General features: G+C 35.9%; 2 protein-coding genes and 2 pseudogenes across 6 annotated transcripts; 1 reads left to right on the forward strand and 3 right to left on the reverse strand.

Annotated features, from left to right (window-relative positions):
* Nucleotides 1–101: 101 nt before the first annotated feature.
* LOC147563113 (protein NRT1/ PTR FAMILY 2.11-like) lies at nt 102–2,729 on the reverse strand (annotated as a pseudogene).
* Nucleotides 2,730–2,948: 219 nt separating this feature from the next.
* Nucleotides 2,949–5,347, reverse strand: LOC147563114 (protein NRT1/ PTR FAMILY 2.11-like; annotated as a pseudogene). The gene is made up of 4 exons (XR_015231040.1): nt 5,263–5,347; nt 4,887–5,103; nt 4,240–4,799; nt 2,949–3,992 (listed from the first exon to the last, which is right to left on the reverse strand). The product of XR_015231040.1 is annotated as a protein NRT1/ PTR FAMILY 2.11-like (transcript).
* Nucleotides 5,348–9,710: 4,363 nt separating this feature from the next.
* On the reverse strand, nt 9,711–14,767 carry LOC147563115 (protein NRT1/ PTR FAMILY 2.11-like). 4 transcript variants are annotated; one of them, XM_086634995.1, is made up of 5 exons: nt 13,627–14,767; nt 13,339–13,527; nt 11,649–11,866; nt 11,004–11,563; nt 9,711–10,743 (listed from the first exon to the last, which is right to left on the reverse strand). In XM_086634995.1, the coding sequence occupies exons 3-5, from the start codon at nt 11,649–11,651 to the stop codon at nt 9,846–9,848; spliced, it is 1,461 nt and encodes a 486-aa protein (XP_086491121.1). In that variant the 5' UTR covers nt 11,652–11,866; nt 13,339–13,527; nt 13,627–14,767; the 3' UTR covers nt 9,711–9,845. The 4 variants fall into 4 exon arrangements, with proteins under 4 accessions (XP_086491121.1, XP_086491104.1, XP_086491112.1 ...); XM_086634978.1 differs by having other exon boundaries at nt 11,980–13,527; XM_086634986.1 differs by lacking the exons at nt 13,339–13,527; nt 13,627–14,767 and adding an exon at nt 11,980–12,128 and having other exon boundaries at nt 9,711–10,059; nt 10,139–10,743.
* Nucleotides 13,870–17,025, forward strand: LOC147563116 (disease resistance protein RPS5-like). Its single transcript, XM_086654942.1, has 4 exons — nt 13,870–15,915; nt 16,292–16,657; nt 16,763–16,836; nt 16,953–17,025. Exons 1-4 carry the CDS (start codon nt 13,870–13,872, stop codon nt 17,023–17,025), a joined length of 2,559 nt encoding a protein of 852 aa, XP_086511068.1.
* Nucleotides 17,026–18,518: the final 1,493 nt, after the last annotated feature.

An 18,518-nucleotide genomic window follows, 5' to 3' on the forward strand; every position in this document is an offset into this window, starting at 1 on the left:
AGACTATTTCACAAGCCAAACCGAGCTAGATGTGTTGGGTCCGCCTGTCTCGCCTCAACATCCAAAGCAAATAACAACCTATCCCTTGAGACAAAGCAAAATATGATGACGAGAGAAACACTTATGTTATACTATAAACATGTTCATGAAGCACATACATTTACACCCTTTCGTCGAATCAAACAGAAGGGTCTTCAGGGTGGTTCACGTCCATGTTTAGTATCGACCTTAACATTCTGATCGACATTCTTATACTGATACCACTTCGAACATATTTAGAAAAACACAACATTCATCGCCCCAATCGAAGCGATCGTGTGGTAAAAAATGCCATAATCTCCTTTTGTTTGAATCCTGAGCCAACCAGTTCCCAGTTGCAGTATGTTCAGTTGAGCTGTGAACAACAAAAACCATGAAACCACTTGCATAATTTCCTACAGCTGCACTAAGGTAGTGGAAAGACATTGCCATACTTCTCGTACTCTCTGGGAACGGCTTATAATAGATTTCAATTAGACCAATAACAGTGAAAGCTTCAGCCAAACCAATAATAGAGAGTTGTAGAATTAACCAAAGAGCAGAGAAAGATGAAACAGCACCACCACCTTTGGAAATTCCGAGAGTCGGACGAGTTAGAGCGTAGTTTCTTCGTTGTTTTTCGACTAACCCTGAGACTAACATGGTGATGATAGATAGGAATGAGAAACCACCTTCTCGAATTGTTATTTTAAGTGATGGGACAATAAATAGGTCGTAAATTAGGATGCATATGGCCATGGCAAGCCAATTGAATGTTGTGTAAGATGCAGCGGGAACTGTAAATTTGACCCGGAGTCTATCTGATTGAAGATATTGGAGTATTATATATGTTTGTTGTTGGCTTGTTGCAATGTGGAAACTGGCAGATGAAACCCAATTGGAAGATCTCTTACTAGACATTTCACTTCTTCTACTTGTTGAATTGTGCATGGTCTCCATTGGTAAGCAGTTGATCCATCTTCATCGGTTATTATTGCAGCCTTATCAAGAAACCTGCTACCATGAATAAAAGGAAGAAACTTATTCCACCGATACACCTCGAGCAAAAACCAAAATTTTAACTTTTTCTCCAAGTACAACAACAAGATCAATATAGTTTCGATACGAAAGCATTAGATAAGCTTCACAATTTCATGACGTATGTATAAATATGAAATGAAACATAGCTAGATAGTGAGATAGCATAACCTAGTCACAAACTAGGAAAGATTCAAACGAGATTCTTACCGAAATTAATCGGTATGGTGAAGCTTGTAATTGATAGAATTAACCGGATAATAGTTAAAGAGAGAGATTTGCGGGTTGTCAGGTTGAGTTAAGTGTCGACTCTTTGTTGCAGCTACCAACACCTGCATTATGCTCATAAAAGGACTTCCTTCTGGTTTCACTTTAACATATATTCTTGAACCCGAGAAGAAGAGCATCCAAGCCAATAACATTAGACAAGAAGGAAGACCTAATCAGATAGCCCAGCTCACGTTAGACTGAACGTAGGTAATGAGAGTAGAGGCAACCAATAAACAAAACGAGACAACAAAGTAATACCAATTGATGAAATTGTTAACACTTCTCTTTCCTTTTTCTGTTTTTGGATTAAACTGATCAGCTCCAAATTCCAAAGTACGTGGCCTAATCCCACCAGCACCGACAACTAATAAGCTAAAGTAACATAACAGAAAAGTACATTGGTCATTGGTGTGCAGTAGGTTGAACACAAAGCTCTTTGTCTTTCGTCCCACAATACGGAGGATGTAGTTTCAGAATTGCAGCAGTTAATGTCAGTAAAATCATTCCCTTCAAGAAGAAAAAAAGAAACAAAGATAAATAAACCGATTTTACTCATAAGCAACCTAATATGATTATTAAGTGGGTACCATGGGAGAAACTGTGGAGGCAATTCCAATAGTTTTGAAACGTCTGAAATAAGTATCGACAATGAAACCTCCAAACACTGGCGAAATGGAGCTGGTGTCATTGCAGGCAATGACAATTATGGAAGCAGTAACTCCCTTCATGTTAAAAACTGCAGTTAGATAGACAACGAGTTTTGCCGATGTTCCCATGTCCCAAGTTTCCCAAATGTTTCATTCCCTGCATTTTCTTAACTTTTAAACTGACAATCACTTTGAGAACACACAAATTCATTAGATTTTATCATTATATTGCAAGCAAAGGAAGTATCAACTTATTAGTAAGTTAAAAGAAGTTTCATAATCACCTTTTGATTGTCATCAGGCACTTCTGGTGGCACAAAACATTTCACTTCTACTTTCTGCATTCTCCACAGTGCGTGAGCAGTCGATCCATCTACGTTTATTCAATCTTCATCAGTTATTGTTGCAGCCTCGTCAAGGAGTCTGTTACCATGTACAAGGAGAATCATGAGTGGCCTTGATTAATTGGTCCTGGGGAAGAAACTCAAAGTATAACAAAGACAATGAAATGAAAGCTAGCTAGACAATGAAATAGCATAAAAAGCTAGAAAAGATCTACACTAATAGAATGAGAGTTTCTTACCGAAATTCGTCGCTCAGAATTGATAGAATTAATTGGGTATCAGTTAAAGAGAGATTTGTGGGTTATCCATTTGAATTAAGCATCGTTTCTTTGTTGCATCCACAAGGACCTGCATTATGCTCATGACAGGATTCCCCTCTGGCCTCACTTTCTAGGTACACTCTTAAACCCATGACGAGCTAAACCAATGCCCGAGTTAACGTTAGATTGTACTTTGAGTATGAGAGAAATAGCAACCGCAAAGCAAGAAGAGAGACAAAGTAATACGAGATTGTTATCCCAGTTTATATGCGCGTAAGGGTCTGGTTAGGCCCTTTCATATGCCAGGATAAGCTAGATGGGTCCAGTATACGAGTCTAGATCCAACACCCCACACGGCTAGTTCTAGACGATTTAACATTTAACCCCCACCACTTATTATAATATAGCCACTTGGAGAAGTTACACACATATCATACTACAAAGATATTCATGAATCGCAATTAGTTGATGAAAAACTTAAGCATACACATACATATATATACATCTTCTCGTCGAATCAAACAGAAGGATCTTCACGGTGATTAATGTCCATGTTATGGTCGACCTCAACATTTGGATCGACATCCTTGTATTTATACCACTTTGCGCATAGTAAGAAAAACACAAGATTCAGCACCTCAATCAAAGTGATCATGTAATAGAAGTAATCTAATCTCCCTTTGTTTAAATCCTGAAGCAGCCAGTTCCCATTTGAAGCTTTTTCAGTTACTCTGTGAACAAGAAAAACCATGAAACCACTCGCATAATTTCCTAAAGCCAAACTAAGTACAAAGAAAGACACTGCTATACTGCTCATATTCTCTGGGAACTGCTTATAGTAGAATTCAACTTGGCCAATAAAGCTAAAGGCTTCAGCCAGACCACCAATAGAAAGTTGAGGGATCAACCAAAGAGCAGACAGAGATGAAATAGCACCACCACCTCTGGAAATTCCGAGAGTCGGACGAGTAAGAGCAAAGTGTCTACGTCGTTTTTCTACTAATCCTGACACTAACATTGAGATTATGGATAAGAATGTCCCAATTCCCATCCTTTGGAGGAGTGTGATACCATCTTCTTGACTTGTTATTTTTCTAAGGAACGGGACAAGAATACGATCGTAAATTGGGATCCATATGGCCATGGCAAGCCAATTGAATGCTGTGTAAGATGCAGCAGGAACTCTAAATTTTCCGAGGAGTCTATCTGATTGAAGAGCTTGCAGTATTACATATGTTGGTTGTTGGCTTAGTGTGATCTGAAAAATAGCAGATGAAACCCAAATTGGAAGAATTCTTATCAGACATTTCACTTCTTCAACTTGTTGCATTGTGCTAAGTCTCCATGGATTGGCAGTTGATCCGTCTTCTTTAATTCGATCTTCATCAGTTATGATTGCAGCCTTGTCAAGGAACCTGTTACCATCCATAAGAAGAATCATAACTATCCATCAGTGATTAGTCTCAGGAAAGAAGCTTATTCTATCTATATCAATAGGGCCAAAACCAAATGAATCGTAACAAAGCACAACAAGATTGATATAAAGCATTAAAAAGGTTCGAAATTTCATGTCATATGCATAAATATGAAACAAAGGCTAGCTGGGCGATGAAATAGCATAAATTAGTCACAAATTAGAAAACATTTGAAGTAGATTCTTACCGAAATTGATTGGTATGGTAAAGCTTGGAATTGATACTTTTGATCGGATAATAGTTAAAGAGAGAGATTTGTGGGTTGTCGGGTTGAGTTAAGCGCCATTTCTTTGTTGCAGCTACCAAGACCTGTATTATGCTCATAAAAGGACTTCCCTCTGGTTTCACTTTGACATACATTCTTGAACCCAAGAAGAAGAGTATCCAAGCTAATAACATTAGACATGCAGGAAGACCTAATCCAATGGCCCAACTTACATTAGATTGCACGTAGATTATGAGAGTAAGAGCAATCAATGCGCAAGAGGACAGAACAAAGTAATACCAGTTGATGAAACTGTTAATACTTCTCTTTCCTTTATCTGTTTTTGGATTGAACTGGTCAGCTCCAAACGGTAAAGTACATGGCCTAATCCCACCAGCACCAATAACTAATAAACCCAACGAACATAACAGAAAAGCCCATTGGTTTTTAGTAGGTTGAACACAAAGTTCTTTGTCTTTCAATATACAATTTGGAGGATGTAGCTTGGATATTGCGGCGGTTAATGCTAGTAAAAACATTCCCTTCAAGGAGAAGAAGAAAATATAAATAAACAAGAATTACTATTATATAAGCAACCTAATATGATGAAGTTATGGTTAAGTGGGTACCATGAGAGAAGCTGTGGTGGCAAAGCCTATAGTTTTGAAACGTCCGAAGTAAGCATCCGAAATGATTCCTCCGAACAACGGCGAAAAGAAGGTCGTTCCGTTGAAGGTGTTGACAATTATGGAAGCAGTAACTCCCTTCAAGTTGAAGACTGTAGTGAGATAGACAACAAGGTTCGGCGAAGTTCCCCATGTCCGAGTTTCTCAAATATTTCATTTCCTGCATTTTATTAACTGTTTCATTGATGATCACATTGGAAAAATGCGTAAATACAAGAGCAGACACACACACCTACATATGTATATGTATATATATATATATATATATATATATATATATATATATATGTACATGGAAGTCAAAGTACTGGTTACTCACCTATTATGAAAGGCATGGTTTTGATTCCTTTGTAATTGATCACACTACCTTCATTTGGTGTGTTACTAATTTCCTCTTCCGCCATTGAAGAATAATTTGTTCAAAGACAATATAGTACTTAGTGGCAGTAGTGTTATTGTATTTTCTCAATCCTATGAACATCCTAATATAGTATCAGAGCATCAAAGGATTGCAATCTAATCGTGGATTACATCATAATCGTAGACGTCATGAAAATATTGGATTGTATCTTAATTATTATGGATTAGTATCTCAAAGAAGCTAATTGTGATAAGTAAACCAATTCCTTGAAGTATATTATGTTATATTTTACAAGGCAGGTATATATTTATATTATTTTTGGTTAATAGGAAATAATATATCGTACAAATTGATCTTTGACTTCAAATATTAGTGAAAAATAGTACTAAATACTAGAGGTTGGAGTGTCATTCTCAAGTTCTTCAATAAATAATCCTAGGTGACGGGAGATTGCTGATCTCTTACGAGGTGATATGACGAAATCGTGCCCTTTCCCTTTCTAGTTCACCAGTGGTAAAGCAAACAACTGTTAACAGGATGTTATGTTGAAATCTTCCAAACATAGCATTTTTCTCGTAGGTGACGGGAGATTGCTGATGAAAATCTCTTACGAGGTGATATGACGATATCTACATTGTCTAAGATTCTATACCAAGTGGGCAAGTGGCACTGTTTTCTTTTTCATTGAATGATTATATTTATTTTTCTAATAACTACAAATGATTGACAAGTAAAATCATTTTATGATTTCTTGATTATTCAAATCAGATGTTTATTTTAGCACATTATATTGATTTCGTATTGTTATCAAAGTCAACTTTCAAAACAATTACATTAAATGATTCAGGACTCCTCAATCAAATAACCTAGTATTAAAGAAAACATTTATCGGGATCAACTTGCAAACATGCTAATCTTGTACCAAGGGCCACCATTCAAAGATTGTGAAAATAAAACATGTTAATCTTGTACTTAGGGCCACCATTCACAATATAAAAAAAACATTTAATTATACATCTTCCTTCCGATTATTTCCCCACTTGGTGAATCTCTTATACAAGCATTAGATAAGCTTCACAATTTCATGTGGTATGTATAAACACGAAATGAAGCACAGCTAGACAATGAAACAGTATAAACTAGTCACAAACTAGAAAAGATTCAAACTAGATTCTTACCGAAATTGATCGGTATGGTTAAGCTTGTAACTCATAGAATTGGCCGGATCATAGTTAAAGAGAGAAATTTGTTGGTTATTCGGTTGAGTTAACCGTTGTTTCTCTGTTGCAGCTAACGAGACCTGCATTATACTCATAAAAGGACTTCCCTTTTGTTTCACTGTAACATACATTCCTGAACCGGAGAATAAGAGCATTCAAGCTAATAACATTAGACAAGAACAAAGACCTAATCCGGTAGCCCAACTCACGTTAGATTGAACGTAGATTATGTGAGTAGAGGCAACCAATAAATAAGACCAGAGAACAAAGTAATACCAATTGATGAAACTGTTAATACTTCTCTTTCCTTTTTCTGTTTTTGGATTGAACTGATCAGCTCCAAATGCCAAAGTACATTGCCTAATCCCACCGGCACCGATAACTAATAAGCCCAACAAACATAATAGAAACGCCCATTGGTGTGCAGTAGGTTGAACACAAAGCTCTTTGTCTTTCGTCCCACAATTTGGAGGATGTAGTTTCGAAATTGCAGCAGTTAATGTCAGTAAAATCATTCCCTTCAAAAAGACAAAAGGAAACAAAGATACATAAACCGATTTTACTGGTAAGTATCGGAAATGAAACCTCCGAACACTGACGAAACGGAGCTAGTCCCCTTAAAGGCATTGACAATTATGGAAGCAGTAACTCCCTTCATGTTGAAGACTAGTAAGATAGACAACGAGGTTTGCTGATGTTCCCCATGACCCGAGTTTCTCGAATGTTCCATTCCGTGCATTAACTTTTAAACTGAAAATCACTTCGAAAAACACGCTTATACACACAAACAACACACACATATGTATAGAGTATTAAAGTACTAGTACATCTCACCTATTATGAAAGGCATGGTTTTGACTCCTCTATACTTGACCACGCTACCTTCATTTGGTGTGCTAGCAATTTCCTCTTCCGCCTTTAATGAGTTATCTGTTCAAAGACAATACTAGTACTCATTAGCAGTAGTTTTACACTTTCTCAATCCGAAGAACATAATATATAGTATCAGAGCATCGAGGATTGTCAACCTTTCATGAATGTCATCATCATCGTCCCCGTCACCATGACATTAATTTATATCTTAATTATTCGGAAGAACATAATTTTACTAGTAAACTAAATCTAGGAGCAAAGCTTTGGGAGAGAACAATTTCAAGTTAAAAGAGAAGATTAAAACAAGATAGACGAAATTGACTGAATTGAAGTTAAATTCACTATTGTCCATGCTTCTGTATAGAATTCAGATAAAATTTATTCGGACAATTGGTGGTTAAATATCTATATAACTTTAGAACATCTGTTTAGCTAGAACAACATGATATTCAAAGAGATGAAAACACACGCCGGACTCAATCATTTTATACATCAAGGCAACCCAATTCCATTGGAGTAGAAATGAATATTGAGAAACACATCTCACTTTTGTGAACTTCGTCAGAAAATTGGTAGGCCATTAGATGACTATATTTATCTAGATTCATGTGTAAATACTTACCCCATTAACATAATTCATTCAAATCTTCAAAAAATAGTATCTATATACCTTGAAAAGACTCAATGTACTATTTTTAAGCATTAAATTTGATGGCTCAACAAAATTAAATTCACCTAGTGAAGGATATAATAATGTTAACAAAACACTCATTAATGAGGAACAAGTGAAGAAATAGAAGAATAATATCTATCAAGGTCATTAGCAAATGAATTCATTAAGTTTTACCATTATATTCCAACCAAAAGAAGTGTTTACTTATTGGGTTTATCTAGTATAATTCTTTGCTAGTATAATATAATATATTTTACGAGTTTGTGGGTGGGTTTATCTATGTTTTCTAAGATCTCTATACACTATGCCGGTCACTTTTTCTTTTCCTTTTATGATTTTATAAATAAGTGACTCGCCGGAACTATGGTGAAAAGCTTGAATGACAGCTAAAGCATTACAACTAATAAAATTCTCAACTACGGAGAAAAATTAATAATTAGAGATTGTTCACATGTAGGACCGTTTTATGATATTCTTTCAAATCTTAATGAGAAGTTTTCCTTATAGGCTAAAAATTATTAACAAGTTATGACAAAGGTACATTCTATCTCGTGATATGTTAAATTCAAAAGCTTAAATGTGAAATGTTGCATTCTTCTAGAGATTTCGCTTGTTAAGAAGAAAAGGTAATTCTTCAGACAATCGGTGGTTGAACGTCTATATAGCTTGAAAAGACCCATTATATTTATATCATTTAAGCATTGAATTTGATGTCTCAGACAAATAAAATACACCTACTAGGATAATGTATAGAATAATGTAAAACAAAACACTCATATTTTACGAGAAGTAACGGAGAAAAATCACTATAATGCAAGCAAAAGAAGTATCACTTATTAGTGATGCATTAACTTTTATCACTAATTCACTATAATGTAAGCGAAGGAAGTATCAACTTATTAGTAAGTTAAAACAATTTTCATAATCACCTTTTGGTTGTCACTAGAAAATGTACCTTCTGTCTGTTCAGGCATTTCCAGTGGCACAGAATATTTCACTTCTTCTACTTGTTGCATTCTACATAGTGGGTAAGCAGTCGATCCATGGATGTCTATTCGATCTTCATCAGTTATAATTTGCAGCCTCGTCAAGAACCTGTTACCATGTATAAGGAGAATCGTGGTCTTGGGGAAGAAACTCAAAATATAACAAGATCGATCTAGACAACAAAATGAAAGCTAGCTAGACAATGAAATAGCCTAAACTAGTCATAAACTGAGAGATTCTTACTGAAATTTGTCCCTTAGAATTGATAAATTTAATTGGGTAATAGTTAAAGAGAGTTGTATGTATTCCAGTCGAATGAAGCACCGTTTTTTTGTTTCATCCACGAGGTCCTGCACTATGCTCACGACAGGATTCCCCTCTGGCTTCACTTTTACATACACTTTGGAACCCAATGACGAGCTAAACCAATAGGCGAGTTAATTTAGCTTGTACATCAATTATGAGAGAAAGAACACCCAGAAAGCAAAGAGGGAACAAAGTAATACGAGACTGTTAGCCCAATTTGGATGCATGTAAGGGTCCCGTTAGGCCCTTTCACATGCCACGGCAGGCTAGGCGGGTCCAGTATACAAGTCTAGACCCAACACCACAAACGGTTAGTTCTAGACGATTTGACATTTAACTCCCACCACTTGTTATGATATAGAGATTTACACAAATATCATACATGCATACTACAAAGATATTGATGAATCACAATAAGTTGATGAAAAAGTTAAGCACACAAATACATACATATATACATATATATACATCTTCTCGTCAAATCAAACAGAAGGATCTTCAGGGCGGTTTGTGTCCATGTTATGGTCGACCTTAACATTCGGATCGACATCCTTGTATTGATACCACTTCGAACATAGTATGAAAAACACAAAATTCAGAACCTCAATCAAAGTGATTGTGTAATAGAAGTAATCCAATCTCCCTTTGTTTAAATCCTGAGGCAGCCAGTTCCCATTTGAAGCTTTTTCAGTTACTCTGTGAACAAGAAAAACCATGAAACCACTCGTATAATTTCCTAAAGCCGCACTAAGTAAAAAGAAAGACATTGCTATACTTCTCATATTTTCTGGGAACTGCTTATAGTAGAATTCAACTTGACCAATAAAGCAAAAGGCTTCAGCCAAACCACTAATAGAAAGTTGAGGAATCAACCAGAGAGCAGACAAAGATGAAATAGCACCACCACCTTTGGAAAGTCCGAGAGTCGGGCGAGTAAGAGCGAAGTTTCTTCGTTGTTTTTCGACTAATCCTGACACTAACATTGAGATTATAGATAAGAATGTCCCGATTCCCATCCTTTGGAGGAGTGAAATGCCACCTTCTTGACTTGTTATTTTTATAAGGAATGGGACCAGCAAACGATCGTAAATCGGGATCCATATGGCCATGGCAAGCCAACTGAATGCTGTGTAAGATGCAGCAGGAACTGTAAATTTTCCGAGGAGCCTATCTGATTGAAGAGCTTGGAGTATTACATATGTTGGTTGTTGGCTCAGTGAGATATGGAAAATGGCAGATGAAACCCAAATTGGAAGAATTCTTATCAGACATTTCACTTCTTCTACTTGTTGCATTGCGCTAAGTCTCCATGGATACGCAGTTGATCCATCTTCATTTATTTGATCTTCATCAGTTAAGATTGCAGCTTTGTCAAGGAACCTGTTACCGTCCATAAGAAGAATCATAACTATCCATCAGTGATTAGTCTCAGGGAAGAAACTTACTCCATCAATACCGATCGGGACAAAATCAAATGAATCGTAACAAAGCACAATAAGATCGATTTAGTTGCAAGATAAAAGCATTAGAAAAGGTTTGGAATTTCATGTCATATGTATAAATATGAAATAAAAGCCAACTGGGCGATGAAATAGCATAAACTAGTTACAGATTAGAAAACATTTGAATTAGATTCTTACCGAAATTGATCAGTATGGTAAAGCTTCGAATTGATACTTTTGATTGGACAATAGTTAAAGAGAGAGATTTGTGGGTTGTCGGGTTGAGTTAAGCGTCGTTTTTTTATTGCAGCTACCAAGACCTGCATTATGCTCATAAAAGGACTTCCCTCTGGTTTCACTTTAACATACATTCTTGAACCCAAGAAGAAGAGTATCCAAGCTAATAACATTAGACAAGAAGGAAGAGCTAATCCGATAGCCCAACTTACATTAGATTGCACGTAGATTATGAGAGTAAGAGCAATCAATATGCAAGACGAAAGAACAAAGTAATACCAGTTGATGTAACTGTTAACACTTCTCTTTCCTTTATCTGTTTTTGGATTGAACTGATCAGCTCCAAATGGTAACGCACATGGCCTAATCCCACCAGCACCAATAACTAATAAACCCAATGAACATAATAAAAAAGCCCATTGGTTTCTAGTAGGTTGAACACAAAGTTCTTTGTCTTTCAGTATACAATTTGGAGGATGTAACTTGGAAATTGCGGCGGTTAATGTCAGTAAAAGCATTCCCTTCGAGGAGAAGAAGAAAAGATATATAAACTGGTATTACTTGTAAGCAACCTAATATATGATGAAGTTATGGTTAAGTGGTTACCATGAGAGAAGCTGTGGAGGCAAAGCCTAGAGTTTTGAAACGTCCGAAGTAAGTATCCGAAATGATACCTCCGAACAACGGCGAAAAAAAAGTGGTTCCAGTAAAGGCGTTGACAGTTATGGAAGCAGTAACTCCCTTTATGTTGAAGACTGAAGTGAGATACACAACAAGGTTTGACGAAGTCCCATATGTCCCGAGCTTCTCAAATGTTTCATTTCCTGCATTTTATTAACTTTTCCATTGATGATCACATTGAAAAAGCGCGCAGGTACAAGAACTCACAGATATATATATATATAGTACATGGGAGTCAAAGTACTATTTGCCTCACCTATTATGAAGGGCATGGTTTTGATTCCTTTGTAATTGATCACACTACCTTCATTTGGTTTGTTACTAATGTCCTCTTCAGCCATTGAAGAATAATTTGTTCAAAGACAATATAGTACTTAGTAGCAGTAGTGTTGTTGTATTTATCAATCCTTATATAGTATCAGAGCATCAAAGGATTGCCCACCAATCGTGGATCTCGGCACATTCGTAGTTGTCATCATAACATTATATTATATCTTAATTATTATTGATTAGTACCACAAAGGAATCTAATTGTGATAAGTAACCCAATTCTATTATGTTTTGTTTAGTTGGAAATAATATATCGTACAAATTGGCCTTTAAGTTCAAATAAACATGAAAAATAATACCAAATACTAGAGGTTGTTGTGTCATTGTTAAGTTCTTAAATAATTAATGGTAGGCAACGGGAGATAGCTTCTGAAATCTCTTCCCAGGCGATAAGACGAAATTGTGCCCCCCTCTAGTTCACCTGTGATGACTAAAACAGTTGTTAACGGGATGTTATGCTGAAACTTTCCAAAATATCCTGTCATAGCATCTCTTGTCGTGCCAATATCAACATTTTCTAAGACTCCATACCAAGTGGGCAGATGGTACTCTACATTTTATTATTTTTTTATTATTTAAATGAGATGTTTATTTAGCACATTATATTGTTTTCTTGTTTTTTTTTTGTTGAAAGGTTGTTTTCTTGTTGTTGTTGTTTTCTTTTTTTCAGCTTCATTGCCCATTCAGATTGATGGGGACAGTTGAGAATAGTCCTACATATATCGAAGTCAATTTTCAAACCAATTATATTAAATGATTCAGGACTCCTCAATTAAAGAATCTTGTATTAAAGAAAACATTTATCGAAATCAACTTGCAACCTAAGTATGAAATGATTTAGGTTCCTTCCATCAAATTATCTAAGTATTAAAGATTGTGAATATAAAACATGTTAATCTTGTACCTAGGACCATCATTCACAATATTAAAAAAAAAAAACATTTAATTATACATCTTCTTTCCTATCATTTCCCAAATTGGTGAATCTCTTATACACTATTTAGTATGGATTATTCCGGGCTATGATCAAGGTACATTGGTGGTTGAATATCTATATCGCTTGAAAAATACCCAATATGTTACATAGAATTGAATTTTTACGCCTCGAGAAATTAAGTTCCACTTACTGGAATAATGGATATTTTTATGTAAAACACAACACTCGTAATTTACAAGAAGCGGCATAAATCTGCGAGTTAACAACTAAACAAATACAACAATCAAATTTAGCAAGAATCAAGTTAATGAGTTAATCTAGTTAACTTGAAACTAGTTTCATAGTTACCTGCTGATTGCCATTACCACATTCACCTTCCATCTGTACAAGCACTTCTGATGGCACGAAAGAATGCTCAACATGAACTGAGTACTTGCCAGCAGCGGCAGCAACATCGACGGAAGCTTTCATCTCGAGGTAGTAGTAAGGTAATCCGATACTAAAATCTTATTCAACCTCTCACTCTCAATTGATGCCCTGTAACAAAAATTAGGCGATTACCAACAGTGTGTAGTTACAAGCAACAGTTGCCCCAGATTCAATTGGCAAGTACGAGTTAGCGAGACAAAGCTTTACGTGAATGATGCAACTCTTAAAAGCTTAATAACCCAAGGTAACCAGTTCCTATTTGCAGCTTTATAGTTTAGTCTCTTCACATTAGACCCTACGAGTAAAGCTTTATGATACTATATTGCAACTTGGAAGTGTTTCATCTTCTCCTCCTCCTTATATAACAGCTCCAGTTATTCCCATTTACCAAATTAAGAACCATTTGCATCATAACATCATTTCTTTTACTATTTGAAACTGAAACCTCCCATGGAAATTGTGTCTCCTGTTATCAACATCATCTGTCGTCTGTGGAATTGTTGTTCTCCTCATGTTACCAGCCTCTGCAACCTCAAAAGGGATCTCATTTCTTTGACTACTTCGCTTGATAAACTAAAAAGTAAAAGAAATGATGTTATGAGAAGGATTGATCTCGCCGAATCAGACCCAAGTGAACCAAAGGAACGAACCGATGAAGTTATGCATTGGCTTAGAAGAGTAGAAGCCATAGAGCAAGGTGTCAATGAAATTTTACAACAAATAAATGATATTCAAGTAAGCAAATCAAGTTGTTGTTGTCGTCGTCGTTCAAACAACTGTTGGACTGATTACAAGCTTGCCAAGTTAGTGACTGAAAACCTATCATCTTTGAAGGAATTGATGAGTGAAGGGGAATTTAGTGTTGTTGCTGAGAGATATCACCCTAGACAGATTCAAGAGATGCCAGCTACAATGGTTGTTGGCATGGAAGCAAAGCTTGAAGAGTTGTGGAAGTTTGTTATTGAAGATAATCAAGTCAGAATTATGAGTATATACGGGATGGGTGGGATTGGAAAGACTACTCTCTTGCAGAAACTCAACAATGAGTTCCTCAAGAGGAAGAATGACTTTGATACAGTTATCTGGGCTGTGGTCTCTAAGGATTTTAACATAGAAAAGGTTCAGAAACAAGTTGCAGATTCCCTTGGGCTGACTCTACCGGGAGAACCAGATCTTAACAGAACATCGAGGAACATATTACGAGTGTTAAGCAAGAAGAAATTTGTCTTGTTGTTGGATGATATTTGGCAACGCATTGATTTACTAAGTATTGGAGTTCCCTCTCTTAATTCTAATACTCAAGAAACAAAGTCTATGGTGATTTTCACTACTAGATCAAAGGTTGTTTGTGGTCTAATGGAAGCCAAGGAAAATATTAGAGTAGATTGCTTAGACTGGAATGAAGCTTGGACTTTGTTTCAGGATAAAGTAGGACAAGACGTGATCTACTCTAAACCACAAATACCTAACCTTGCGGAAGTCGTTGCAGAAGAATGTCGCGGTCTACCTCTAGCACTCAACACTATAGGCAGAACTATGGCTAGCAAGAAGACAGTACATGAATGGAGACACGCAATAAATGTATTGCAAAAGTCAGCCTCGGACTTTCCAGGTATGGATGATGAAGTATTATCGATTTTAAAGTTTAGCTATGATAATTTACGGAGCGATAAAATCAAATCGTGTTTTCTGTATTGTTCATTATTTCCTGAAGATCATAGCATTAATCCAGAAGAACTTATTGATTATTGGATAGCCGAAGGATTCATAAACGATTTTGAGAACATAGACGAAGCCCGTGACCAAGGTCATGACATCATTGGATATCTTAAGAGTGTGTGTTTGTTAGAGAACTATAGCAGCTTAAAATCGGAAGGTCTTCAAATGCATGATGTAATTCGAGATTTGGCAATTTGGATAGTAACAGATTACGGGGAAAACAAAGGAAAGTATTTGGTCGACAACGGGTTTGAACCAAAACCTGATGAATGGGAGAAGGCTGAAAGGGTATTTGTGCTAAATGAACATTACTATAGACTAAATCTTTCGACAAATTGCTCAAATCTTTCAACTTTGATATTTACAGAACGGAATAACACCATATGCAGAATTGGTGACCAGCCTTTTCAAAATATGTCTAACCTTAAAGTTTTTAGCCTGAATAACAAAGATAGTATACCTAAAGAATTGGTAGCAAGTATATGTCAATTATATGAACTACGATATCTCCATCTAGAGAGTCCAAACAAAAACGTTATACCTAATGAGTTAAAAAAAATGGTAAAATTGATGTTCTTAAGTTTGAAAGGATATAGTTTTAAGATACGTAGTGGGGTTATACCTGGTCTTATGCAGTTGCGAGTTTTGGACCTATATGAGTCTGGAATCGATGACTGGGAAATGGAAGGTGGTCCGAGTATAATGGAATTCGAAAACTTGAAATACTTGAATGATCTAGGAATCCAAATAAGTTCATTTTTAGCTTTGCAAAAGCTGGTAAGCATCTATAAATTTCAAATTATTATCACACGTCTACGTATTGAAAATTGTAAAGATATCACCTCCCTCAGACTTACAGAATCTTCTTCCTCTTCTTCATCATCATCTTTCAGTATTGTTGCTAACTTCAAGAATTTGAGAACACTTCATCTCCTAGATTGTATAAAGTTGGAAGAATTAAGAATTAAGAATTAGTCCTTCAGGGATGCAAATGTTAGAGCATCTATCTCTAGTACGTCTACCAAACTTAGAGATTGTGTGGGATAATAAGGTTTTGCCTACAGAAGAGGAGTTGTGTCTCTTAAACCTCCAAGATGTTTACATTTTTGGTTGTCATAAAATAAAGAACCTTACATGGCTTGTGTATGCTCAGGACCTTGTAACAATTAAGCTAGAGCATATGTTCAGAATAGAAGAAATAATTTCAGATGGGTTTCCAGTGGGTGAACATGCAAAGTTAAAGATATTCCCAAATCTGCAATCTCTATGGTTGTTTTCACTAGTTCACTTAAAGAGCATATGTTCCCGTAAATTGGATTCCTCTGTTTTGGAAAATATATACGTACAAAGGTGTCCTGGACTGGAGAAGCTATCACTTGACAACGACATTGCCAAGAATATTACTCTTAGCTCACCGTATGAGTTCCAAAATGGTGTTTGGTACAGGGGAATGCATAAGGAATCGCAATCTCAGTGGAATAAGGGTCTGCCTAAGAGGGGGAATCACAAACCAAAGGGGGTAAATGAATTTACTATTCCCTCTCTTTTGGAATCATCCATCAAGTAATCTATGGACGAAAAAATCTCTGCCACTCCTATACTTTTTTGGTATATTTTTCCGCAGTACTCTTCTTTCTGTCTGTTAGGACTAAGGAGTTTCGTCGCTCACCTTTTCTTGGCGAAATTTTATCAGTTTCTGTATGTACTTGCATGAGTGGAAGATGGAAAGAGATATTGTATTGTTTGTTCTTTGACCATGATTTTGCTCCTTGTATTTTCCTGATAAAGATTTAATGAACTTAATTCTACTGCAGTGGGTCCAAGGAGGGTGAATGTATTAAATGTCATAAATATTCTAATGATTGTGGGTATGTCAATGGGTCTTAATGGCTCCCAAGTAGTCTTGGGCCTATCTCACCCCAAAAGCTTCAAGAGGTCAGGTTTTTCCTCAGGGTAATAAAATGACCACCAACTGGCCCCACAACTGTCAGACTAAACACAGACAATCTTTCCTTTCACATATTGGACCTAGAAGAAAGATCGGTACAACTAGACTCTGATACTATTTGTGACAGCGTGATACATGGGCCATAAATAACGGCCCCCAAAGTGGTATTGGGCCTATCTCACTCCAAAAGCTAGCTTAAGAGGTGAGGCTCTCCCTCATACTTATAAAATTACCACCACCTCCTCCCACAATCAATGTGGGACTAAACACCAACAACCTCATGCACCTTGCTTTCCCAACAAGAATTTTATTCATCTTCTTTGTTGCACCATTTTGTTGAGGAGTCTGCTTTACTGTGAAGTGTCGTTTAAATCCTTTTAGTTTGCAACATTTAATGAATTCATCATCTTTGTGTTCACCCCCATTTCATTTTTTAAACATTAAAGTTTTCTTCTACTATGATTTTCTATCTCTTTTCCACCTTGAACTTAGCAAAAACTTTGATTTCTTTTTCAAAAAATACACCCAAACTTTATTCGAATCATCCATGAATGTAACTTAGTAATAGGTTCCTTTTGACTTTTTTTGGTGACGACCCCTACACATTCGAGTGAACATAATCCAGCAAACCTTTCTTTTGAACTTCCTTACTTAAAACATTAAGAGTTACTTTGTTTTCTCAAATCTTCTTACCAGACAATAAGAAGAAATTGCACCCTCTTGCCCTTCTAGTTCGCTAGTGATGAATAAAACAATTGTTAACAGGTTGCTAAGTCGAAATTTCCAAAATATTTTTCCATAGCATTTCTCTTGGCGAGCCAATATCTACATTTTCTAAGATTCCATACCAAGTGGGCAAGTGGTTTTATTTTTTTATTTTTTTATTTTTTTATCATTGAATGAGATGTTTTGTTATTAAAATGAGATGTTATATAGCAAATTATCTTGTTATCTTAGTGTTGTCTTTATCAGCTTCATTGTGGACTCAGATTGATGGGAACATTCCTACACATACCAATGTCTACTTTCAAACCAATTATATCAAATAATTCACGACCCCTCTTTCAAATAACCTAATATTAAAGAAAACATATATCGAAATCAACTTGCAAACTAAGTATGAAATTATTGTAGATCCCTCCATTAAATAATCTAAGCTTTAAAGATTATGAAAATCAAACATGTTAATCTTGTACCTAAGACCACCATCATTCAAAATATAATATATGTGCTATAGATAATACCAGAACAAAGTAAACTAAATTTAGGAGCAAAAAAAAACAGAAAATGTTTATGGGCTCATAACATAAATAAAATGATCATAACTCCATCCAGCAAGAGGAAATGTAAAAAATTTATCGATTCCTAAATTATGTCCCTTAAGCAATAGCCAATTATTACTCTGCTTAGATACCTTCCATCTTTGTCATCG

This window comes from Eschscholzia californica, unplaced genomic scaffold (genome assembly GCF_041429995.1).
Source record: "Eschscholzia californica isolate CP2 unplaced genomic scaffold, dmEscCali1.0.p SCAF_1, whole genome shotgun sequence".
Taxonomy (NCBI): Eukaryota; Viridiplantae; Streptophyta; class Magnoliopsida; order Ranunculales; family Papaveraceae; genus Eschscholzia; species Eschscholzia californica.